The 26,584-nt window shown below is 44.3% G+C and overlaps 1 protein-coding gene across 1 annotated transcript in view; it reads right to left on the reverse strand.

Annotated features, from left to right (window-relative positions):
- Positions 1-26,584, reverse strand: part of CCNY (cyclin Y) — a 109,440-nt gene that overhangs the window by 36,902 nt on the left and 45,954 nt on the right. Inside the window, exon 2 of the mRNA XM_018057043.1 lies at positions 483-557. Within this exon, the coding sequence (XP_017912532.1) occupies positions 483-557 (75 nt within the window). The remainder of the gene's footprint in view (positions 1-482; positions 558-26,584) is intronic.

The following is a 26,584-nucleotide window of genomic DNA, read 5'->3' on the forward strand; positions in this document are numbered from 1 at the left end:
CCCCAGAAGAAATTCCATGCCACAGAACAAACAGCTTAACACAAGTATGACAGAAGGAAAACATCTAACCCTAGTGTACAGGTTCAATCTGGCTCTCAAATGACACAACTGAGATAACGGTGTTTGTATTTAGAGTTGTATTATGATTTCTTTTTACATACTATCTAATACTTCTGATCTTTAGAGAATTTATGCAAATAATAAATTTTTAAAGGAAAGTTTCTGATTCTCAGGGTAGAAACTGCCTTGAACTATCCCAACTGATTGGCAAAATGAGGACAGTTGCTTCAAATAGCAAATTCTAAAAATATGACTTACTATAAAGAAACCCCAAAGGGTAACCACCCAAACATTCTTAGTGGTCACTAAGGATGACCACTTAGGATTCTATCTTTATCCTGAGAATCACAGTGACTGGAAAATCAAGACAGGCTAGTTACCAGCATAAGTCTTTAAAAAAAAAAAAGAAAGAAAGAACCTACCGTCTGTTTGAGATTTACTGAGGAATATCGTGCTGGCCCGAGGATGGTCTGAGGGATTGAATTCCATGTTCAAATCTTTAAAGAAAGAAAAAGAAGATATATGAAAACCCATCTGATAACTAAAGGGCATCAAGATTTTCAATTTTTTAAACCTCAGATCACTAAGACATTCAAGGATTCTGGAAGAAACCAACAATTACTGTGTTAATAGATTCTTCCAGGTTCAACTTCGAACACTTAACTATTTAGAAACTTGAGAAACTCACACATAAAACTTAGACACCTGGCTGGAGATCTATTAACTGAAAACTCCATTTTCTTTTTAAAAGTCTGTTCTGCACCCAGTATAACTACAAAATAGCAGGACAACGTCCTAACACATAATTAAGGAGAGGTACGTGCTAAAACGGACTCATCTAAATCCAGTTAAGCAAGTGGTATTTCCTTCTTAAATGTGATTAAAATAGGATATCTCAGCCAAATTGGTATCTACACACTCTGCTTAATTAAGATGGTTATTTTCTGAAAAGGCAAAATTAATCCTTTAGAGCAAAAGCTCACATTGCCCATCTGTGGGCATAATCGGGGCCACAGATGTGTTTTGTCTGATTCATTCATCTTCTTTCTTTTTTAATAAATTTGAACCCATGTATAATTTCCGTATTTCAAACACATATCACAAAGGGAAAAAAATTTATTTCCAGCTTCTCTTGAGAAATCAGATCATTTAGCAACACCAGGCCCCACCCCAATGGTAGCAACTGGCAGGACCTAAGACCCCACTGCCCAGTCCTCACCCTCTGCCCCACCACCCACTCCTTGGGGCCATTCCTCAGTTCCTCCCCTACTGGCATCTGCCTTTGTAATCCTGCCTTAGAACAGTCTCCAAGGGCTACAGACTTGTCCAGTATAAACAATCAGAATCCCATCACAGGGGAGTTTTTTCAATTAAAAAAAAATTCCATATGGAAAGAATGGTTAAGCAAAACAAAAGAATAAAGTTACAGAAGGGAAGAGAGAAGATCAAAATTAATGGAAAGTCAGAATGGTCTTCAAATCAGCTTCCAACATCACAGTGAAAACGTCTGAGTTCCATTATGTCAATAAATTTGCAAAGAAATCTAATCAACACCAACAAAAAACAGAAGGGATCTTATCCTTAGCTTTAACAGCTAATCTAGTCAAAGATAAAAGGAAAGAAAAAACAAGGATGGTCACATGTTGTTGTTGTTCGGGGCATCCAGGGCCCTGGGCTCAGGGCAGCCTCAGCTCTGGAGGGTGTTGGCGTGTCTGTGCTTGTGAGTTTTCTCTGGAGACTGCCTTGAGGGAGAGTGACTGTGTCTCAGCCTGAGGTGCCACCTGCATTAAGGTGTGGCAGCTCATGACCTGGTGGAAGGTGGGCGTTTGTGACTTGCTGGTGGAAAGAGAATCAGATCAGGAGAGCCATCGTGGTGCCTGTGGCTCACGTTGGCGGGGGCCCTGACTCCTTGTGTGTTTTTGTGTTCTATCGCTTCATTAAAAAAATATATATTTATAGTTTCCTTTGTTGTGCAGAAGCTTTTAATTTTAATTAGGTCCCGTTTATTTTTGCTTTTATTTATTTCCAGTATTCTGGGAGGTGGGTCATAGAGGATCCTGCTGTGATTTAGAGAGTGTTTTGCCTATGTTCTCCTCTAGTTTTATAGTTTCTGGTCTTAGATCTTTAATCCATTTTGAGTTTATTTTTGTGTATGGTGTTAGAAAGTGTTCTAGTTTCATTCTTTTACAAGTGGTTGACCAGTTTTCCCGGCACCACTTGTTACAGAGATTGTCTTTAATCCATTGTATATTCTCCTTTGTCAAAGATAAGGTGTCCATAGGTGTGTGGATTTATCTCTGGGCTTTCTATTTTGTTCCATTGATCTATATTTCTGTCTTTGTGCCAGTACCATAGTGTCTTGATGACTATGGCTTTGTAGTAGAGCCTGAAATCAGGCAGGTTGATTCCTCCTGTTCCATTCTTCTTTCTCTATATTGCTTTGGCTATTCGAGGTTTTTTGTTTTTCCATACAAATTGTGAAATTATTTGTTCTAGCTCTGTGAAAAATACCGTTGGTAGCTTGACAGGGATTGCATTGAATCTATAGATTGCTTTGGGTAGTAAACTCATTTTCACTATATTGATTCTTCCGATCCATGAACATGGTATATTTCTCCATCTATTAGTGTTCTCTTTGATTTCTTTCATCAGTGTTTTATAATTTTCTATATATAGGTCTTTAGTTTCTTTAGGTAGATATATTCCTAAGTATTTTATTCTTTTCGTTGCAATGGCGAATGGAATTGTTTCCTTAATTTCTTTTTCTATTTTCTCATTATTAGTGTATAGGAATGCAAGGGATTTCTGTGTGTTGATTTTATATCCTGCAACTTAACTTTATTCATTGATTAGCTCTAGTAATTTTCTGGCGGAGTCTTTAGGGTTTTCTATGTAGAGGATCATGTCATCTGCAAACAGTGAGAGTTTTACTTCTTCTTTTCCAATTTGGATTCCTTTTCTTTTTCTGCTCTGATTGCTGTTGCCAAAACTTCCAAAACTATATTGAATAGTAGTGTTGAGAGTGGGCACCCTGTTCTTGTCCCTGACTTTAGGGGAAATGCTTTCAATTTTTCACCATTGAGGATAATGTTTGCTGTAGGTTTGTCATATATAGCTTTTATTATGTTGAGGTATGTTCCTTCTATTCCTGCTTTCTGGAGAGTTTTCATCATAAATGGATGTTGAATTTGTCAAAGGCTTTCTCTGTATCTACTGAAATCATCATATGGCTTTTATTTCTCAATTTGTTAATGTGGTGTATTACATTGATTGATTTGCAGATATTGAAGAATCCTTGCATCCCTGGGATAAAGCCCACTTCACACCAGTCAGAATGGCTGCGATCCAAAAGTCTACAAGCAATAAATGCTGGAGAGGGTGTGGAGAAAAGGGAACCCTTTTACACTGTTGGTGGGAATGCAAACTAGTACAGCCACTATGGAGAACAGTGTGGAGATTCCTTAAAAAACTGGAAACAGAACTGCCTTATGACCCAGCAATCCCACTGCCGGGCATACACATCGAGGAAACCAGAATTGAAAGAGACATGTGTACCCCAATGTCCATCCCAGCACTGTTTATAATAGCCAGGACATGGAAGCAACCTAGATGTCCAATAGCAGATGAATGGTTAAGAAAGCTGTGGTACATATACACAATGGAGTATTACTCAGCCATTAAAAAGAATACATTTGAATTAGTTCTAATGAGGTGGATGAAACTGGAGCCTATTTATTATACAGAGTGAAGTAAGCCAGAAAGAAAAAACACCAATACAGTGTACTAACACATATATATGGAATTTACAAAGACGGTAACGATAATTCGGTATGTGAGAGAGCAAAAGAGACACAGATGTATAGAACAGTCTTTTGGACTCTGTGGGAGAGGGAGAGGGTGGGATGATTTGGGAGAATGGCACTGAAACATGTATAATATCATATAAGAAACGAATTGCCAGTCCAGGTTCGATGCAGGATACAGGATGCTTGGGGCTGGTGCACTGGGATGACCCAGAGGGATGGTATGGGGAGGGAGGTGGGAGGGGGGTTCAGGATGGGGAACACATGTACACCCGTGGCGGATTCATGCTGATGTATGGCAAAACCAATACAATATTGTAAAGTTAAAAAAATTATAATAATAAATGATAAATGGTTTAAAAAAATATATATATATATAGTATTTATTGGGTTGCCTGAGATCTCAGCTGTGGCAGGTGGGATCTAGTTCCCTGACCAGTAATCCAACCTGGGGTCCCCTGCCTTGGGAGCACAGAGTCTTGGCCCCTGGATCACCAGGGAAGTCGCTCTTTGCTCATTTTAACTTGAGGATCATATCCTCTGAGGAGATAAGTATCTACCTGCCAATCAGGAGAGAACACAGGGGAAATGGCTTCAGAATCCATTCAGAGTGGCAGGTTAAAGCCTAGGGCTTGCTCTAAGCCAGTGGTCCCCAACCTTTTTGGCACCAGGGACCAGCTTTGTGGAAGACAGTTTTTCTACAGATTAAGGTGGGGAGGATGGTTTTGGGGTGATTCAAGTACATTACTTTTATTGTGCACTTTATTATTCTTTGTTGTTCAGCCACTAAGTCATGTCTGACTCTTTGTGACCCTATGGACTGCAGCATGCCAGGCTTCCCTGTCCTTCACCATCTCCCAAAGTGTGCCCAAATTCAAGTCCATTGCATTGGTGATGCCATCCAGCCTTCTCATCCTCTGATGCCCTTTCCTCCTCCTACGCTCAATCTTTCCCAGCATCAGTGACTTTTCCAATGAGTTGGCTGTTCACATTAGGTGACCAAAACACGAGAGCTTCAGCTACAGCATCAGTCCTTCCAATGAGTATTCAGGGTTGATTTCCCTTAAGATTGACTGGTTCGATCTCCTTGCTGTCCAAGGGACTCTCAGGAGTCTTCTCCAGCACCATAGTTGGCAGGCATCACTACTTTGGCACTTTGCCTTGTACCCTGGAGGCAACACCTGATGGCTGTCACAGAGACCCCTTTGAGGTGACTGTGCCTCAGAGAGAAAAGGCAGTTTTAGGAGATGTCGAGTGCCTGGAGTTGACTTCAACCCACTGATTCTTTATGATGGTGATACTTATTAAGCTTTCCAGGTGGCTCAGCAGTAAAGAATCCAATGCAGGAGACGCAGATTAAATCCCTAGATTGGGAAGATCCCATGGAGAAGGAAAGGGCTGCCCACTCCAGTATTCTTGCCTGGGAAATCCCATGGACAGAGGAGCCTGGTAGGCTACAGTCCACAGGATCACAAAGAGTCGGACATGACTGAGCACCTCATACTAATAGAACATTATGAGTCTATCGCCAGACTTTCAGGTGAAAATGGAAATACTTGGTCACAATGCTTTCAGTCCACATTTTGGCTGAGTACAAGGCATGACAGGATCCCTTTATTCAAAACTGAAAAGAAACTGACAGAATTTAATACAGCAATGCTGTGAGCCTTCCATGTCTGTGGGAACTGCACCTGTGTGTTCAATCAACCTTTGGTCAAAAATAGTGCATTTGCCACACATGGGCATCTATTTAAATAACATTCATACTGCATATTTACAACTCTGTATATAAAATTCACATAGCATTAGGGATTATAAATAACCTAGGGATGACTTAAGGTGTATAGGGAGATGTGGTAGGTTATATGCAAATCCATGCCATTTTATATGAGGGACTTGGGCATCCACGGATTTTGGAACCAATCCCCAGTGGTTACTGAGGAATGACTATATTCTCCCATGCCACGTAACTTAGTTTTTTTTCTGTCCTTTCCACAGATGTCACAGGCCTGTTCGTCTCAGCTTTTAAACTAGCACCGATGCTATAAGGATCCCTGTGATGGTGCCTAAAAGAAGTGGGAGTCATAATCCATGATTGACGGTCTGGAAAACCAGAAAAAGAAAAACACGATGGCGCAGCAAGGCCTGAACAGTGCTGGGTCTAATTAGGATAGATGAGGAGACATAAAAGATGAGCTGCAAAAACCAGAAGCTTTCACCTCCCACCCACTTTCTCCGCACTGCCTGGCCTCAGGTTGGTCATGTTCCAGTGACTCATCCAAGAGACAAGCTGTTCATTTTGGCCTTGACAGCATCAGTGAGTAGAGGCCAAAGGACTCAAGGACCCTGTGAGCACTTGGTAGTGTTTTAAGACCAACTGTGGTCAGCTAACCACCCCAACCTAACCTCAGATGACTCCATCAGGTCTGTTTCCTATCTTTAGACAAATGTATTTGACATGGTCATAATCTTAAACTTCTAATTTCAATTTTAGGTAGTCACATTGCTAAGTGTGACTAGGATCTGCAAAGCAATGATGAAAAATCAGCAAATAAAGCTTGTTAATTTTAAATCAGTTTGGTTTACTTTTATTTTTAGTCACTGTTGACCCACTGCCTGAAGATCAGTGACTATCTCCATTCATTAGTGCTCCATTCATCAGAACCTGACCCCATTGGTTTGCTCCACTGGTTGCCGTCGGGCCAGCCCCAATCCCTGCATCCCGCATCAGCACCCCTATTTATAAACTCTGCTGCTGTTGCTGTGGCAGCAAACTGCTGCTACCACAATTTCGACTGATTCCAAAGCCATCTTTTGTACCCCTGCTAACTTCATGTTTATTCTTTACAATTATTCTAACGCGCTCACATTTGGTCATTTTCTGTTCTCTCTCTCCTAGGGGCACACCTGTGCATGGTGGGCCTCCAGCCTAGGTCTGTGCACACATCTGACTCCCACTCATGTGCTCTGTCTCTCCATCCACCTCTTTCCAAACTGCCTATCTCTCAGTCTCCTACTCACTCTTGTTCTCTTCCTGTATCTGTCTCCTCTTTCCCTCCCGCAAACTCTCTCCAGTCTCTCCACTGTCCCTTTCAAATATTCTTTGTTAAGATGAATCAAAGGAGAGAAAAGATCCTACTGTTTAAGGCTAAAGAGAGACTGTTCTGCCAATACAGCAACTAGATAACCTATAAGCTCTCACACTACAAGCACCTAGAAATCTGAGATAAAATACAAGACATCCATGAAAAAGCCTAGAGAGTGAGGCAAGGGAAATGGCTTGAGCCTCTAACCGAAGAGTGAAATGGAGTCTTCTGGCAGAGCAAAGGCTGTTTGGCTGTGTGCCCTGGGTCTCAGGTTTCAACCAAGGTGACCACATGTCTTGGTTCACACCAATTATTCTGGCACAATAACCAATTCTATCCTCTTTACTTATAATGTCCTGATTAGGAAGTTAGCTCATTTTAATGTCCTGCAGGATAGAATATAAGCCAGTATAGGGGATACAAGTTAGAACAGATGCTTGTACATGTGTCTGAAACCCTCAAAGAGATACAATTGCAACAAAAATTGAATTAGAAAACAAAGTTATCTATAAACCCAAATGAAAAAGGAGCTGGGCCTCAGAAGGGGAAACATCTCCCAAGTCCGCCCCCCACCCCCCCACAGTGAATGGTACCCACTGGTCTGTCTGAATCTCCAGCATGGTTCTGGAGTTCCACTCTACTCAGCACATGTAGTCCAGGGAACCCTGTGACAAGACTTTTACACCAAACTGGTCACATGCCAGTGAGACCCCTGTGTGCCTGGCAGAAGTAACTGCAAACCACTCTGGTGAAGTCTGCCTCTCTGAGCCCCTGCAAAGCCAGGCTTCCCATCCCAAACGACATGACTCAGAGGAAATGATCCATCAAAAGTGAGTATCAAGAGACACAACAAATGATTCGACTAGAACCTGGATTACAGAGCTGGTGAGAGACGGCAAAATAAGCACAGGCTGAGGTACTTAAAGTCCAGGAGAGAAAAAGATAAAAACGTACAACTGAAAATGACAAGACTGAATTCTGGCTTCTCCTCGGCCATGTGAGCAAATCACTTAAAGATGATGGTGACACTCTGACAGGCTACTGGACCCTGTGATGATCAGAGACAGTGCTGCTTAAAGCCAATGGGATTCGGGGGCCCCATGGAAAGGTTAGGTGGGGCCCTCAGCCCCACAGATCAGCACTGAGGACAGAGACCACATGTACAAAGTCCAAATGCTCAACAACAATAATCAGCAAACAAGGTGAATAATGGAAATACATAAGAGAATGATCAAGTGAAGCAGCTCTTCTCAGCTTTTTTTTTTCTTTAAAGAAAAACTGGCAAGAACCAACCATTAACTCACATGTAGATTAATTCAAAGAGAAAGAATCTCCTAGCAACCAGCCTCTCCTGAGGCCTGAATCAAGCTATCACCAAACAGGAAAAACACCACTTGGAACATTGATATTTTAATATCAGGCAAATAACTAGATTCAGTATGGGCAATATTGGTAAAATTGGCTACTGCAGACAACTAGAAAGTGTCTGAAATGACACCCTGAAAGTCAGCAGAGACACTTGAGTCCCAATTATTACTTTATTCAACGGTCAATAAATATTTACCCAGAATCAACCTGATGCAGGCACTGCATGCAAGGAATACAGAGTGGAAATCCCATGGCCCCAGGAATGCTGAGGCCTGGGGGCAGGGAAGCAGAGGGCAGGGCGGTGCCTCGGAACCCAGCAGAGAGCTGAGGCCGCCGTGAATCGAGCCACACTGTGTGCTGAGTGAGAGGAGAGGGATGTGGGGGTGCTGGGGATAAAACATAAGCGCACCAAGAACACTCAGTCCACAAAAGGACTCACATCTGATTTTAGAGGCAGGTGGGACTGAATAACATCCGGACAAATGAAGTCAGGGATACTGAGATCTCCCAAATAACAGATCTGACAGTATTTCCACTTTCAAACACAAAACCACCAAAAACTCACAGGTGCCGTAAAGAATACAGCACAAGCAAGAGGTGGCAAGAGATTCTCTGATCAATTCTCACCAAGTAATCCAAAGCATTCCCCAGTCACCACCGCACATGTAAATGAGGGTCACATTTGCAGCAGCAGCAGAAAGCGCTAAAAGCAGAGATCATGGTTATATAAATCAGGAATTATCTGAAAGCACTTTAAAGAGAGGAAATAAACCAAATAAAAAACGAAAATAAGACTACAAAAAGGTATCACATGGAAGACAGGTAAACAGAAGATATAACTCGGGGCAAATGCAGTGTAACCTATGTGTGAGGAGACCTGTTGGGTGAGTGACACCAGAATGCGGGCACCGAGGTGCAACGCCCCAGAACCATTTGAGGGGAAGAAAGACCTGGCTCCTTCTTGACGCCAACAACACGGGAATAAATGACGGGAAAGGAACCAGTCTGCCTCTCTTACAGCAATTCTATTCCACAGACTCTGAAGACTGTTCTCTCAGTTTCAATATGTCAGCCGAGAGCAAGTCCACAATCCCAAGAGGTCACACTCACTCTGCAAATGAGATCATCACCCTTCAGTATAGACCTGATCTATATCTTACAATCTAAGATATAGACCTGATCTATATCTTACAATCTAAGAAGAAAGTTAAATCCAGAATTTACCTCCTACTTCAATCTGTAACTTCAACCTGCCAATTCTGGGGAAATATATACAAGGGAATACTGTGGCCTCTGAGCATCCTACTTGACTCAGACACAAGGGAATGGGATGCATAACTAATAAAATCTGAGAGGCAACTGCCAGGGCCAAGCCGTTCTGTATTTAATCGGGTCTGTCGAGCTTCAGAGGGAAAGAAAACAGGCAGCCAGACGGACAAGACGTGCATTCATAAGAGCCACACCGGAAGATTCAAGTGAATAAATGCGCCTCCGACCCTGCCATCACACACCTGCTGCTCGGTTCACTAGCACCGAACTGAAACAATCACATTTCGTTTTTAAAGCTGAGTCAGCACCACGTCCAGCAGGAGAGAAGCGCGGTCCCGTCTGAGGGCTCAGCACTGGGCGCGCCAGGCTCCAGTCCCGGCGGCACTGAGGCGCAACAAGTCCGCCCTGCACAACCATCCGGCCAACGATGCAACTTGACTCTCAGCACGTGAGTGCAAGCACACACACCAGCACACGTGACAGCCCTCAGTCCTCCGCAAAACCCGAGGCGCTGAGACAGGGGGACAGGCAGCCAAGAGCCCAGCCTGCCACTAAAACAGCCATCGCGACAGCAGAAGAAAACAGAGACACGTTTGACTGGGGCAGGTCACTCGGGGTCCCTGGTTTGTTAACCTAGTAAACAAGTGTTCGATCAGTACGCCAGAACCAGGGGCTCAGCTCCCGTCCTGTTCCTCTCCTCTCTAGACCCGGTGAGAGATCAGGCACCAAGCCTGCTCGGTGTCCCCAGGCTTGAGTGCAGCAGCCAGGGTGCTGGGCATCTTCTCTGCACTGGCAGCACGGTGGTGACCCCAGGGGAAGCAGAATAGGAGCAGGTCCTCTGGTAGGTTTCTTGTGACGGAGAAGAGGAGGGGAGAATGCCACATTTATTACATTTTTCCTACCACAATCTGCCAGGTTTGGTGAAAATGGATTTTTAAGGCAACATTTTTCTCAGCATTCCAAGAAATCCATGATCAACCACATACCCTGGTGACTATGTTCAAAATAGGAAATGTCCCTTGTTTGCATGATACAATGAACTGCCCTTTGAGAAGAGAAAGACACTAGCAGTGATTAGCTTTGATTTTCTTCCATAATTAGAATGTCCTAGAGCGTTCACTGAAAGGTCATCCTGCCATGGTTACCGCACCGAAGGGAAGGGGACAGTTCCAGTGACATCAGGCCCTCAGAAACCCTTGGGTACTATGGTCACTGCATCATGCTTCTTGGGAGTCAGAGTGGTGAGAGGTCTGAGTCACTGACAGCCTCCTCCTCAAAGCACCCAGCAGCCACCTCTGATCCAAGCGGGGATCATACTGCTTCACGGGAGTTTGTGAACAGAAAACACAGATTTGGACAGGTCACAGTGAAAAAATTGATAAGGGCCACAAGTATATCAGTAAAACACCAATATTATTACTAGAAAGCATGCACAACTGCAAAAAGCCTTAAATATACCAGAGTTTCTTTTACCTGATTAAACTCTTTTAAAAAGTCTAGTCACTGAAGAGAGAAAAAGTAATTAAAAAGAATTAAAATAAGCTACACCTGCTCAATTTAGACATCCAACGAATAGCTTTTGCTAGTTACATTAAATATTAGTATTACCTACTTTCTCAAATAGTAGTTTCAGACTGCAATCTGAAACTATGAGAAAGTCATTTAGTTTCGGGACTCTATCCTAGTGAGATAATCTCACATGCAGACAAGGCTTTAAGCCCAAAGATGTTCATTACTGCATAACTTATAATAGGAAAAAGAAAATAATAAATAATCTAAATGTTCACTAATAAGAGACTGAATAAAGTAGGTGGCAAATGTACCACATTGAAAAATTTGCAGCTATTACAAATAATAAATGTTTATAAAATGCATAATGCATTTATAATTGGGGAAATGCTTCTATGTATCATGCTAAATGAAAATGAAGATAAAAAATTTTGTACACAAGTGTCACCAGAATTATATGTCACCCAGGTTTGGATTTTATTGCTTTGGTGGTGGTTTTAAGTAAATCTAGCTTTTAAAATTACTAAAAGAAAAAAAAAAATTACTAAAAGAAACTATACAAAAAAATGTTCCCAGTACTTCTTTTGAGTAAGGCAAGCATGGGAACTTGTTCTCTTTTCATTTTTTTTCCACTTTATTTTTTTAATTGAAAGATAACTGTTTTACAGAATTATGTTGTTTTCTGTCAAACATCAACAAGAATCAGCCCTAGGTACACCCATGTTCCCTCCCTCCCAAACCCCTCTCCCATCTCCCTCCCCATCCCACCCCTCTAGGTTGATACAGAGTCCCTGTCTGAGTTCCCTGAGTCATACAGCTAATTCCCATTGGCTATCTATTTTACATAGGGTAAAGTAAGTTTCCATGTTACTCTCTCCAGACATCCCACTCTCTCTTCTCCTCTCCCGTGTCCCTAAGTCTGTTCTCTATGTCTGTATCTCCACTGCTGGCCTGCAAATAAATTCATCAGTACCATCTTTGTAGATTCCATATATATGCGTTAGTATACGATATTTATATTTCTCTTTCTGACTCACTTCACTCTGTAAAATAGGCTCTAGGTGTGTCCACCTCATTAGAAGGGTGTGGAAAAAAGGGAACCCTCTTGCATTGCTGGTGGGAAAGTAAACTGATACAGCCACTATGGAAGAAGGTATGGAGATTCCATTAAAAATTAGGAATAAAACCACCATACGACCCAGCAATCCCACTCCTAGGCATATACCCTGAGGAAGCCAAAATTGAAAAAGACACATGTATCCCATTGTTCACTGCAGCACTATTTACAATAGCTAGAACATGACAGCACCTAGATGTCCATCGACAGATGAATGGATAAAGAAACTGTGGTACATATACACAATGGAATATTAGTCATAAAAAGGAACACATTTGAGTCCTTCCTTTTAAAAAAAAAAAGCTTTTCTATATGTTCCAGGTTTTCTCTGTGGACATATTTTGCATATTTAAAATGAAGAGAAAGTTAGAGCTGCCCTTTATATCATGCTACAGAGCTTTAAATCTTACCATTAAATTTTCAGCATCAACAAAGACAAAAAAATTTACTCTAAAATGGTGGAAACTTCCACAGTCACTTAGATGAAAAACAAAGAGTTGGTAGTAACTTCATATATGAGATGGGAAGACAAACATTACAAATTAAACAAGGTTAAATTTATTTACTGCTGAACAGGAACAGTTTCATTCCAGATAAGCAAGGTTATGGTTGGTTTAAGAAGACCAATACCACTGTTGGCTAAACTAAAAGGCTATTTTGATGTCTGAACAGGAGGTGAAAAGTGTGCATGTCATTTCTTATCTCAGCAGCATTTACCCTAAATGTATATGTAGAGACGGGGCTTCTCTTGTCGCTCAGCCGGTAGCTCGGCTAGTAGAGAATCCACCTACAATTCAGGAGACCCTGGTTTGATTCCTGGGTCGGGAAGATCCCCTGGAGGAGGACTAGGCTACCCACTCTAGTATTCTTGCTTGGAGAATACCCCAGGAGCCTGGCGGGCTACAGTCCATGGGGTTGGAAAGAGTAGGACATGACTGAGCGACTAAGCACATATGCAGAGACAAAGTCTCACAGAAGAGCGGGGAGCTGAACAGAGCACCCAGGGGCACCCTGAGCAGCTCAGTGCCCCAAAGAAATCCCAGGACAGACCTACACATTTGGGTTACTTCCTTATCCAACTATCTGTGGTCCCAAATCACAGACACAGCACAAATAGCCAACTTTGGGTGAAAAGACTGAGCAAAACCAGTGAACAGAAATCACAGGAAGCCTGCAAACGCCCCAGCGTCAGACATGCTATTTCTGGCATTTCATGGTAGACACACTACATCTGGGTTATTATTTATAAAGCTTTCAAGCTACTGAAACAACACTGCTACTAAATAACCCTTGACATCTTAGAAATTAAAATTTTACATTACTTCCAGTCTTGCCATATTTTTTCTTTTCTTTTTTTAGGATTCAGAGTTAATTGGGCGGGGGCGGGGGGGGGGGCACATCGTGCGGCCCTCACCAGGGATCGAACCTGGGCCATGGCAGTGAAAGTGCAGAGTCCAAACTACTAGACCACCAGGGAACTCCTGTCATATTTTCTTAAGAAACATGAATGCACAGTGTTAGAAATAACTGAGATGAGGACAACGATGATGATGGTGATCAATCATCATCACCACCATCTTTGTCATCATCACCATCTCAGGCCCAGAGTGCTGGCTTTTATCCTCTGCTTTTAAATATAAATGAAAACCAACCCACTTCTCCCCTGAACCAGCAGAGCAGGGAACCATAAACAGCCCTGGGGAAACATCGTGGGCAGGGGGGTGGGGGTGGGTGGTCATCAGCTTCACAGATCCCACAAGGGGCAGAGCAAGGACAGAAGGCTGTCTCTCCTCACCACCAAACAAAGACCCTGGCAAAGAGGGGAACCTGCTCGAGAAAGATGATCCAACACAATTTTACGATAATTCCTGTTTCTGAGTTTTGTGTTCCAAATATACACTATCTGTGGCAAATATACACCACCCGTTTTCACTGAAAGCAGGGAAGGAAAGGGAATGACTTCCTGCATACAAACATGGTCCAGAGGGCAGCAGATTTAGGACAGTTAAGTACTATTTAACTGAACTAAAATATTCTGTATTTGGAGGAGATGGAACAAACTCACATTTTCCACTGGGCGTATAGATTTGTCCAATGTTGAAAAGGGGACAACGCTTTAGAGATTAATTTGACACGTAAGTATTTTGAAGGGAAGACTTTTGAACCTCACTAATCTATCTCACTTCTCAATTAATAAAATTAATAAATAACGCAGTGTTACACTGTGGAATCAAACATTTACTATTTTTTGAAAAAGGTCCAAATAGCCATCATGTTCCTCTACCTTTTCTGCTGATTGGTTACCAGTCAAGAAAAACCAATATCTAAAAGAATAGTTTTTATTTCAGAACTTTATAGTATAGTCCAAGTCCCAAACTTTCTGTGTTTAAGCCTCTCATTAGACAATAACATAAAATATTTTAGGAGATGCTGGGGTGTCCTAATTATTTTCCAACAGAGTGTCTCAAAAGCTTTTTCTTATGAGAGTAAAGGGTATTAAACAGATTATATAACAAATGTGAGAGTTCTTAAAACATGAACTATTTAGAAGTAAAAATACCTACTGTCTGCAACTTATTCTCATATGGTTCAGGAAAAAAATGTATGTAAGAAAGAAAAAACAATAAAGCGATTGTGGCAAAATGTTAACTACATTTTGTGGTAACGTTAGTACTATTCCACCTTTTCTGTAAGTCTGAAACTGTTTACAAAAAAAACATGACGGAACATGTTGATATCAGCAGGTTTACTACACAAAAGAAGAGTTATTTAGGTTGTGAAGTCTTTCCTACAGACTCTCTACCTTTCCTCACTTCTGGTTCTCATCCAACCTCCGTGCTTCCTAGTCAGACTTGTAGGAAGGTGGGCTCTCTCACCCCACTCCTGGCTCCAAGCCACCTCCAAACACGGCTTCTGTTTCTTCTCACCTGAATCCTTTCTCACCAAAGCCATCAATGACTCTCACTTCCGACACACCAGCTCCAAGCAGACTCCAGCTTTTCTGGTAGCGATGTGACTCCGACTACTGCTCTGCTGTTGTCTCTCCATGAGCTTCTCTTCCTCTGACTCCTAAGACTTCCCTTAGATTTCAAATACGATGCACTTTTTGCCCCAACTTCTGTCAACTCCCAGTGCTCTGCCCCGGGAAGGATCCTGAGGCTCCACTGTAAACCCACGCAGGGCAACAGGCCCTGACTTCAAGGCTTGCCAAAGCCCAACCTCAGCACACGACCTTAAACACCAGGGGCGATACCGACGCGCTCTGCTGGGCAGGTAACTGGTCATTTAGTGCTGGTTGTGGAGACAAACTGACCTTTCCAGCCCTTGGGTTATGCCCGGGGACACTTTTCATACTGCTTTACTCAGACTTTTAAACTATTGTTTAAAACCTTTCTTTATAACTGTTTCACTGTTTAAAACTTTTTCTACCTAAAACTATAAATGGAAACTTTCCCTTTCATAGATTTTCTTATAAGGTTGGGTATTCTCAGTATCTTCAACTCTGAAGCCAAGTTTATTTCCTGAGAAACACATTTGCTTTCTCTTTTAATTTTACAGTGAGTCATTAACCGAATTTAACTTTATATAAAAGGCATCTCCACTGTCAAATGAGATACAACAGATAAACTCTTACCAAATTTATAAGAATAACCTCCTGCTTTTTCCATTTAAAAGCCCAACTTCTAAGGTACAGTCTATTTATAGACCATGACGGTAAAGCAAGCAGCACACACAAGGCCGATGCAGAGGAAGAAACACTCTGTGTAGCCACCTAAGGCCACACACACACATCTGGGAAAGCTCCGGCTCTTCCTGTTACCGTCCCTTCCACAGTGAAAGTCGTTTCAAACAAGACTGCTGCTGCTTCTCCGCTGACAATAGTCTAAAAGCCAACTTGTTCCACACTCACAATGGCGCCTTTCTGCAAGACGGTGGAACGGGCTGTGTTCCGAAGGAGGGGGCCCGACACCTGTCGGAGCTGGAGAACCCCCAGCCCAGCCCAGCCCATGACGCGTTCCACAGGACCGCCGGGAGCACAGAGCCATCTTTCAAAGCATGGAATGTTATGCAACAGTGCTCTTCTCAGATTGTTGTATAATTACAGCACTTGGGACTCAGATTCCTATATTTCTACTGCTACATTTTATGTCCCTTTAGTATAAGCAGAACTTTTATGAAGTTGACATTTTGGGAAACTTTACATTTCAAGCAATTTCAGTCTGATTTTTAACACATGACTTTCTTTAATTAAAAAAAAGGCGGGGGGAGGGGAGAAGGGGATTTCCCTTCTTGTCATGAACATTTATCATCTTTCCTTTTCTACTACAGGCCTTGTTGTTATTGAGTTGCTAAATTGTGTCCGACTCTTCGGGACTCCACGGACTGTAGTTCACCAGGCTCCTCTGTCCATGGGATTCTTCAGGCAAGAATACTGGAGTGGGTTGCCACCCTCGTCTTCAGGGAATCCTCCTGACCCAGGGATTGAACCTGAGTCTTCCCCTTGGCAGGTGGATTCTTTACCACTGGGTCACCAGGAAAGCCCATATTATAGGCTTAATCGCAAGTAAATAATCTAATGCATATTATTCATTTCAGTCTGGCTTCTTAAGAGACTCTGCCTTTAAATTTCCAGCAAATGGGGTCTTGTCAGGGAGGTGCTAATAATATAGCATGAACTCTGGATTAGCAACCACAACAGTCTAACTGGAGAAAAAGCACAGCTTTCTGCAATGTCTCTGGTCACAGCTATACAAAAGAAATAAGAGCACCCATCCTTAAACAACATCACAGAAGCACAAGCCAAAATGATGTGTAAAAAGATGTTTTGACTCAGCAACACTACGTGAAAATGCAGACATGCTTCAGCTGAGTGGATGACTTCTATGGGTAGCATCACTAAAAATGCTATGAACAAGCAAACAAGTGTTGTGTAAAGTCTACTGGAAGTGCAGCTCACTAGAGACTGGGTCCCAGTGTGCTTGAGTGTGTGTCAAATGTTCAAACACTGGAGACCAGGAACAGGGTCTGGAACATGGGCAGAAGCCCCAGTCAGACACCCCAAAGAAGCTTCTGGGAGTGCTGGAGAAACAGCGGTACGAGGCATGGGAAACAAGAAGAGTCTGCAGCGGGGGGACCTGTTCATGTGCAGCTTGTCTGTGGGTGTTTCTGTAGCTCTTTGGTGGAGCTGAGTAGGTGAGATGCAGACCACGTGGCCCTTTCCATAAAAAGTCAGCTGACCTCTGGTCTAGAGCTAAGGAAAAAGACCAAGGCTGGAAACACAGGTGAGGGAATCTCTGGATAGGGGCATAGAGGTGTCACTCCCCAGGAAAACAATGTCTTAGTCATCTGACGGTTAAGCAGGGGGTCGGACAAGGAAGCTTCTAGACCAGTCCCACCCAGTTCTTACTCTCGATCCCCGAAGAGCACACTCTGCTAAGTAAAAAGTATGTATGCAAAAGTACATGTGTTAGTTCTCATAAACAAGCGACAAGACACACCACAAGAAACAAAGAATAATTATGCTTAGTTTTTTGAAAATGTTTTTTTCTTTTCATCCATGTAAGGAATACAGGGATGTACCATTTATTCAAGTCTCTTACCCTTCAATGCTAATTATCAGTATCTCAAAAAAATGTCAAACACTCTTAAGTGTTTGAAAGGCATTTATATAACCCAAATATATGCTTCAAAAGATGCGTGCATACTGCTGACACGAGAACCTGCTCTGCCCCACCAACCTGCCTTCCTCTGCCCACCACTGCACCACCACACACACACAGTGGGTTGAGCAGGTTATGCATGGTACAAGATAACAAAGTCTTATTGTAGTTAGTTAAAGCAACCCTATAAACATGGTCTTTTAATTCCTATCTTACAAATGAAAACTGAGGCTGGTGCATGCGTGCTAAGTTGTTTCAGTCATGTCTGACTCTGCGACCCTATGGACTGTGGCCCGCCAGGCTCCTCTGTCCATGGGGTTCTCCAGGCAAGTATACTGGAGTGGGCTGCAATATCCTCCTCCAGGGGATCTTCCCAATCCAGAGATCGAATCCGCGCCACTTACATCTCCAGCATTGGCAGGCAGGTTCTTTATCATGAGCATAACCTGGGAAGCCCAAACTGAGGCTGAGAGAGAACTAAATAACTGGCCTAGTGTCTCAAAGCTAGAAACTGGCAGACCCGATACCCAAACCTAGCTCACCTGACCCCACAGTCTATAAAGCATTTTCATCTCCTGCAGATGTAAATCGTATGTGAACTCAGCACACCAGGGAAGCATAAAGCTACTTCCCTGTAGAGCTGCCCTTAGGGAGCAGTGGATAAGGACAGCTGCCCCAGATTCTTCTTCTCCATAGCCTAAGACAATCCAGGGAAATGCAATCGTAGTCAGGAGAGGAGCTGGCAGTTTCCTCAGTCCACGTTGCCAATCCCTAAATCTGCCACCTCAAAGGCCAGGTAAATGCTGCTTCATTCAGGCTGTGGCTACCTGCTGCCCTATGGTGGATTCCATTCCCCTCCGGGAGACTCTCGTGTTCATTTCAACAGTCAACTGTCCTTATTTTGATTGAAGAAAAGGAGAGAAGGTCCGGATGCATTCAAAACGCTCTCCTCCAGGGTTCCCTGAGTTTGCGGAAGCACCGCGCAGTGACTCAAACCAGTGGTTCCCTCCCCTCACACATCCAGCACGTGCTGCCAAAGTCACCACCTTAACCTTATCTCCATCACCTCTCACCTGCACAACTCCCCACCACATCGCCTCTCTAGATTGTTCTCATCTATTCTCCAACCCTAACAAGTGTTCCACCCGCCCTCCCTCTCTTCTCACACCCCATCACTGGCTTCTCACTCCTCAGTGTAAACACAGAGGATTGCCACAGCCACCTTGCTGTGTTTCACCCTTCTGGGCCCACCCTCCACCACCTTCCCTCCCTCTCACACTCCTGTTCTGGCCACGTGGGCTTCCTGCAGCTGCTGGTGGCGGGCAGCGGTCCACACGCTTACCTCTCCACTCAAAAGGCCTCGCATCACCACTGGTCCCCGCCAGACCCTCGGGTCTCAGTTAGACGCGCCCCGGCCCCGCGGTGCTGCTTCTCCCTGCAGGCTCTCCTGAACGACCCTGGCATCCATCATAGCGCACCGCCTCTCCCTCCTGACTGTCAACCACTAGCAGCAGGGGCGACATCTGCTCTGCTCACCATTTTAACCCAAAGCTCGGCACAGAGTAAGAACATAATAGACAGCCGTCAGATAAATAAAAGCCAACATATAATCAGAATGTGCTGATACACGCCCAGAAAGAACGAGCCGATTTACACTCCCACAGGAGGTGACAGTGACTTTTCCCACCTTCGTCACCAGGTACTAGGGAAGTTTCCATGTCCTGGCTAAGTGGTGGCTGCCAGGCCCAGGAGGGGCAGTGGTGAAGGACGCAGCAGCATGCGGTGCCCTTACAGCTGGCTCCCGTCAGCGTTTGGCTGGTTGCTGCTTCTTAAATCTCAATGAAGGATGTAATTTGAGACTGGGTTTCAGCCTCTTTTAAGAAGACCTCTGACAGACTCCCACTGACACTACACATATTTGCTCCTGGCAAATCCCAGACGCTGATCTCAACTCCCTTGCAATCTATGTTCTTTATTTACACATATGCTTCCGTGGGTTGTAACAAATTTATCTCAAATACATACATGGAAAAAGTGTGTACCAGTAAGTATTATAACACTCCCAACAGATACAAAGATTCATTAACATTTAGGGAACACTTATTATGTGCCTGGTGGCTTAGATGGTAAAGTGTCTGCCTGCAATGAGGGAGACCTGGGTTCAATCCCTGGGTTGGGAAGATCCCCTGGAGAAGGAAATGGCAACCCACTCCAGTACTCTTGCCTGGAAAATTCCATGGATGGAGGAGCCTGGTAGGCTACAGTCCATGGGGTCACAAAGGCTTGGACACGACTGAGTGACTTCACTCATTATGTGCCAGGCATAATAACAAAGGTTTTAGATGTATTATTTCAGTTACTTACTAGAAGGCTTTCAAGAACATCCTATGATCATATCCATTTAAAAATGAGGAAACTGAAGGTTAGAAGGCTGTATAACTGGCCCAAGGCCCAAGGCTACATAAAGAAGGATGAGCCCCAAAGAACTGATGTTTTCAAACTGTGGTGCTGGAGGAGACTCTTGAGAGTTCCCTGGACAGCAAGGAGATCAAACCAGTCGATGCTAAAGGAAATCAACCCTTAATATTGGAAGGACTGATGCTGAAGCTCCAATACTCTGGGCATCTGATGTGAAGAGCCGAAATTATAGGAAAAGATCCTGAAGCTGGGAAAGACTGAAGGCAGGAGGAGAAGGGGGCGACAGATGAAGAGACAACTGGATGGCATCACTGATTCAATGGACATGAGTTTGAGCAAACTCCCGGAGATAGTGAAGGACAGGGAAGCCAGGTGTGCTGCAGTCCATGGGGTCGCAGAGAGTCGGACACGACTGAGTGACTGAACAACCACAGGGGAGAGGCAGAGCAGGCGTCTGTCTGCTGCAGACCCGCCATCTCTTCCCCCAAGCTCCCTAGACTTCTGCCAAACTACAGCCAACCAGCAGGAGCTTGGAAAGAAAAATGTTTTGGCTTTTTTAAGAGAAGAAAATACCATCCTTAGCTTAATTAGTCTTTCCATGCCACGGCAGGCCTTAACCACACACAGAGCTAGAACAGTGGGTTTATTCGGAGATCCATCTCCACCATAGAATGAATTCTCAGGCTAGGTGTAAGCACATACAATCACACGCATCAAAGAAAGGCAGGGAAACTACCAAGGGTAATACCGTTTACTTAATACATTTCTTAAAACCGGCTTTTTTGATTCCACCCTTGCTGGCCTGGATGGAAAACTACAACATGCCCTTAGGAAGCATGTATTTTAACTACAGAGAAAATGACCATGTCCCTCCCTGGAAAAACACCCATGACGTACAAACCCTGAGAACAGCAATGCCAGGGCCCTCCGCTCACACTGCTGCTCCTCACCCACCTTTTTTCTTGTCCACTTTTTAAAAATAAACTTTATGGAGGTGATCTACAGGGAATTAAATGTACACCCATTTTGGGTGTACATCTCAGGGTGTTTTGGCAAATTTATACACTGTATGACCACCATCACAGTCAAGACACAGAGTATTTCTGTAACTTCAGATCTGCTCCTGTGCCCCTTCCCAGACCACACACCCCCCTCACCCCTACCCACAGGCAGGTCCTGATCCCCCGTCACTCACAGTGACCTGGAGGCGTCTTCTCTAGACTTGCACACAAACAGATGCATGGAGTATGACCCTTGCCCACCCGTGACTTACACATCTTCTCCACAGTGCACTGTTTCATAAATCCTGGTATTTAGTTAATTCTAGCTGTGCTGTCTGATGCTCTGCTCAATGAGCCACAGTGTGGAGAGGCAAGTTCATGCCGCACTGACGCAGGCACAAGTGTGCGTGCAAACAGCCGAGCCCTGGCACAGTGCCCCACCTCCCAGCACCCCAGGCAGGCTGAAGGCATGGAGCCTGGGAAGCCCGTTTTCTGTGAACCCCGGGAAGAGTTCCCTGTGACTCTGGCTGCCGCAAAATGAGCCCCCGGCTCACAGCAGGTCCTCAGGCTCTCTGGAATTGTGTTCAGCATCACTTCTGTTTCATCTTATGCTTCGATCACAGTTTTCCATTTTCTTTCCTTCCCTTTTAAATTTATAGTATTTTTCTCTATGTGTAGGTGTCACAGAAAAGGTGGAGCTGGTTCCCTGACTAGATGTGAGGGCAGGACTGGGAGAGATAGGTAACCACCTCCTCTTCCCTCGAAGGAGAGCTCCTCTCCTCCCACTGATCCATCCCAAGCAATCGGGCTCACCTGGCTTCAGGTGAGACTCACCTGGGAAGTTTACAAAATACTGATGCCTGGATCCACCCCAACAGCTCCAGACTCCACAGGTCTGGGATGGGCTCAGGCCAGGCAGATCTCAGAGTTGGTTGGGGAGCCCGTGAGGTAGCCGGAGGGAGGGGTGGGGTGCTGTACCAGCCTCCCTCCGGCAGCGCACCACCCCCACCCCTCACCATGAAAAAGACCCATAAGGCACCCGAGTTCTTCACTCCAAGGCTTTAATGCCTTAGTCCATCCAGGCACCAACTACGTCCCTGACAAAATTCATGTCGCATGCCCTGGTGGGCAGCTTGAGCAGTGGATTTCTTAGTGATGCTTAATAAATCTGTGATAGGGGTCACTGCATTTAATTATAACATAAAGCCCAGGATATTAAAGGGACCTTTTTTCTGCTCTGCTCAAGACACCGATATACTTCTTAAGAGTGCACAATGGATCTTAGAAATGGTTTCTGCCACTGTGGCTACATTTGTCTGGGTCCAGACAGGAAGCCTCAGGGGCACAATGGCTTCTCCTCATTACAAATTCGATCTAACAATAATGAAGGAACCAGAAAACCTATTGTGACACACAGACAGGTAGAAATCTGACTTCTTCCTCAGAACAAAATATCGAAGTCTTTTCTGTCAGAGTGCTTGTCCACGTAGAAATGATAATTCAGAATACTCTAATACTCTACCAGGGTGGAAGAGTTGCTAGAAAGATTTCTGGCTTCAACTTAACATTTTGAGACAAAGAGTTTCAGGGAGATGGATATTGTCTTTAAAAGTCAGTGAAACCACTGGTTCAGCATCTCAGAATTTCCAGGTAACTGACACTGTATTATACCATGCTGTTAAAAGAAATTCTAAGAGTGTTTCTAAAATGCACTGCGTACCCTCCTGCCTTCCTAATCAGAGTATCTGAGACCACATCTTGCCTGTTCTCAATGCCTGCCCAAAATTATCTATCAGGATAAATCCTCGGGGACAACACATTACTGCAGTGAAGAGGCTACTGAGGATGCTGGGGTCTTTGCACCAACGTGGAGTTTGACTTGGGGTGTTTTTTGAAGTCTTGGTTTATTTCTCTATAGTTCTGCTGTCTCCTTCCTCACTATCACGCCTTCCTAATACCTTGCTTCCAACTGGGAAAGCAGGCAACACAGCATGTTTGTAGAGAAGATTTCAGAGCAAAGGCTTAACTGCTGCTCACTGTGTGTGCAAGTGTGTAAGAATGGGTGTGGGTGTGTGCACATGGGTGTGTGCTGGGGTAGTGGAGGGGGGAGAAGGAAACAGGGTTTTAACTGAATGAAAGAAAAAAGTGAACTCGCTCAGTCGTGTCCGACTCTTTGCAATACCATGGACTATAGCCTATCAAGCTCCTCCGTCCATGGGATTTTCCAGGCAAGAGTACTGGAGTGGGCTGCCATTTCCTTCTCCAGAGGTCCTCCAATAAATAGTTACTATGAATAATGCTGTCATGAACGCCCGAAAGGTGGTAGTCGCTCAGTCGTGTCCAACTCTGAGACCCCGTGGATTTTAGCCAGCCAGGCTCCTCTGTCCATGGGATTTCCTAGGCAAGAATATTGGAGTGGGTTGCCACTCCCTTCTCCAGGGGATCTACCAGACCCAGGGACTGAACCCAGGTCTCCTGCATTGCAGGCGAATTCTTTACCATCTGAGCCACCAGGGAAGCCCAGATGGAAACCCTAGACCTTTGAAAATGCATACTAGTAATAAATGCCTTTAAATGGAAATTTCTTGGTCATTGGGTTCAAGTAAATTTAAACAGATATTGCCCAGTCACCTTCCCAACAGGCTGTGACAATTTACAGAACTTCTAATCTGATACCAATGCGATCATCTTTAGGCCTTTCCAAGGTTCCTGGCCCTAATAGGAGAAAACAGTAAAGAGTAAGTCAAATAAATGGGAACTGCGATCCCAAAGCCCACGCTACTTGGAAGGAGCCCCTCTTATGGCAGTGCTTTCTTGCTGACTCTAGCGGTAAAGAATCTGCCTACCAACGCAGGAGACAAGAGTTCGATCCCTGGGTTGGGAAAATCCCTTGGAGAAGGAAATGGTAACCCACTCTAGTATTCTTGCCTGGGAAATCCCATGGAGAGAGGAGCCTGGCAGGCTACAGTCCATGGGGTCACAAAGAGTCAGGCATGACTGAGCGACTAAACCACCACCACCACCACCTTTCAGAGCAGCCTGCCATCTCCGGAGAAGAGGACTGCCACATACCTTCTGGGGGCCCAGGCTGCACACCTGGCTGCACACGTGACTGTACACATGTGGAGTGAAAGCAGGGCCACCCATGTTACACCTGGAACACAGCACACAGCATCAGGACTTCTGCAGAACCAGAGAAAACCCCGGCCAGTTTATGGGGTTGAGAAGAAATCACAGTTCTACTTGTTTTAGAACCAATCTTGTACCTGACGTTTTTACTTGCACTTTCCAAGCTCGTGTAGCTGGAGGACAATGCAGATTAGACATTTCTCTTGACTGTGCCTGACAGTAGATATGTTCTCAGCAAAGGGAATTTCTACAATCACACAAGGCATGAGTTTCAAAGCATGAATTCTATAAACTATACACGTCTCCTCAGACACATGGTGGAACACCCACCTTCGTTCTCAACACTCTGGACAGCTGCAGAGCCAGCCTCTGCTCACGCCCCTTGAACACAAGGTCCAGCATCACTGACAGCAGACACACCCTTTGAGAAGATGCTGTGAACCTCGGATAAGAGAATGTGTGAGGAAACACTCTGTAAGCCACAAAGCACTGCAGAAATGCAAGGGGTTATTTACCACAATCAGAAGAACTAACATCTGAGAGCGTACAGTGGGCTCTGCATGCATTAACTCGTCCCACCCTCACAGCTGCTCTGAAGGAGGGGCTCCTACCCACGCTGAGCGGCTCGGGACGTGGAGAAGCCCAGGCAGTCTGACTGCAGGGCCCGTCCTTGCTCTCTGCTCTGCCCCCTTGTTCTGGGCACATTACCGCCCGGGCTTCCTCATCTCCATGCTGAAGGGGCTTGAGGGCCATCTGAAGGGTTCTTCTCTAACCAGCACGTTTCACTGCATGAATTCTGTTAGGTGACCTGAAAAGCAACCTTTGGATACGTGCAGCCTCACTGGAGTTTCGAAACAGCAAAAATGTGAGAATTTTCAAAGGAGGACGTCTGTCAAAGAGGTCTGCTGTTTTTAATCATTTGCCTGGTCTGGCCATGGCAGGAATTTCTGCCCCAGGAATTCAAGCAGGCCAAAGTTCTTGGATAGAGGTTTCCTTGCAGGATCTCCAAGAGGTCTCAGGTGTCGAAACCAAACTGACGCATCTGCCACCGTCCAGCACATGGAGAGAAAGCTTCTTCCCAAAACAAGAGTTTCTACCAAAATAACCCACTGCTGCAGTCAACCCTCAGTATGCACGTCCGCTCCCCCAAAAGCCTCTTTCAGTAGAAAATGATTAAATAAATGAAACTATCTATAGAAAACCGACTGAATTAAAGGCGAGCATCACGCTGACGAAGCAGCACCCGAGGAGGGCCCGTCTCATTTTAGGAGGCTGAGGGGATGGGGGGTTTGGTGGCTCAAAATAGAGGCTCATAAATCAAGGGGGTTTTCCTCCCCATTAATTCGAGCACTAAACTGCGGATGACTTACTGCCATCTAACAACATTTGGAGTCAGTTTCAAAGGCTGCAATTAGATGAAAGCAGAGACTATTTTATTGTGCTTTTAGAGAAAATTTTTATAAGGGCCTTTACCCTAGCTATAGACATTAAATGAGTCAATATTTCTTAAGAGAGAAAGTAAATGGGAAAAAAAATATGCAAAATATAAATCAGTATCTTCAGACTTAACTATATGTGAAAAGTTCTCGCCTATCCCTTCAGCTCTTAACTGGAAAAAACAACAACAAAAAAAGCCTTTTTGTCCCAAACTGAATGCAAACTGCAAAGTCTTTTCTTGGTCCCATCCATCATAAACCTGAATTAACTGCAAACACTGAACTAGCGTCTTTCTCAAGTTAATAACAGTTCACCGCTTTTTCATAAAGGACATAATAACTACCATTTTCTGAACATCTAGTATTGTGCCAGGAACCTTGCTACTTATTCACATTTAATCTTCCCAAATGGTCGTGAGTTACAGGAGGAAACAGATCAGGGAGGTTAGGAAGCTTATCCAAAGTTACATAATTACGTGAGTGTTGAAGCCAGGACCCCAGATCTAATCCAAAGCCCGAGGCTGTTTTCAAAACACACCTGCCTGTGTTACAGGGTGGCTGAGCACGTATGAATGAGCTGACCCATCTGGGACCACTGGGCCAGATGGAAAGAAGATTTCAGAGAACGGAGGAACCAAGACCTGCAAGCAGAATAAAGCAGTGGTACGAGATCTGGCCACAAAGACAGAGGTCTAAGTTCAAATCCCCGTTCCCCGACTTAGCAGTGA

Source organism: Capra hircus, chromosome 13 (assembly GCF_001704415.2).
Source record: "Capra hircus breed San Clemente chromosome 13, ASM170441v1, whole genome shotgun sequence".
In the NCBI taxonomy this organism is placed as follows: Eukaryota; Metazoa; Chordata; class Mammalia; order Artiodactyla; family Bovidae; genus Capra; species Capra hircus.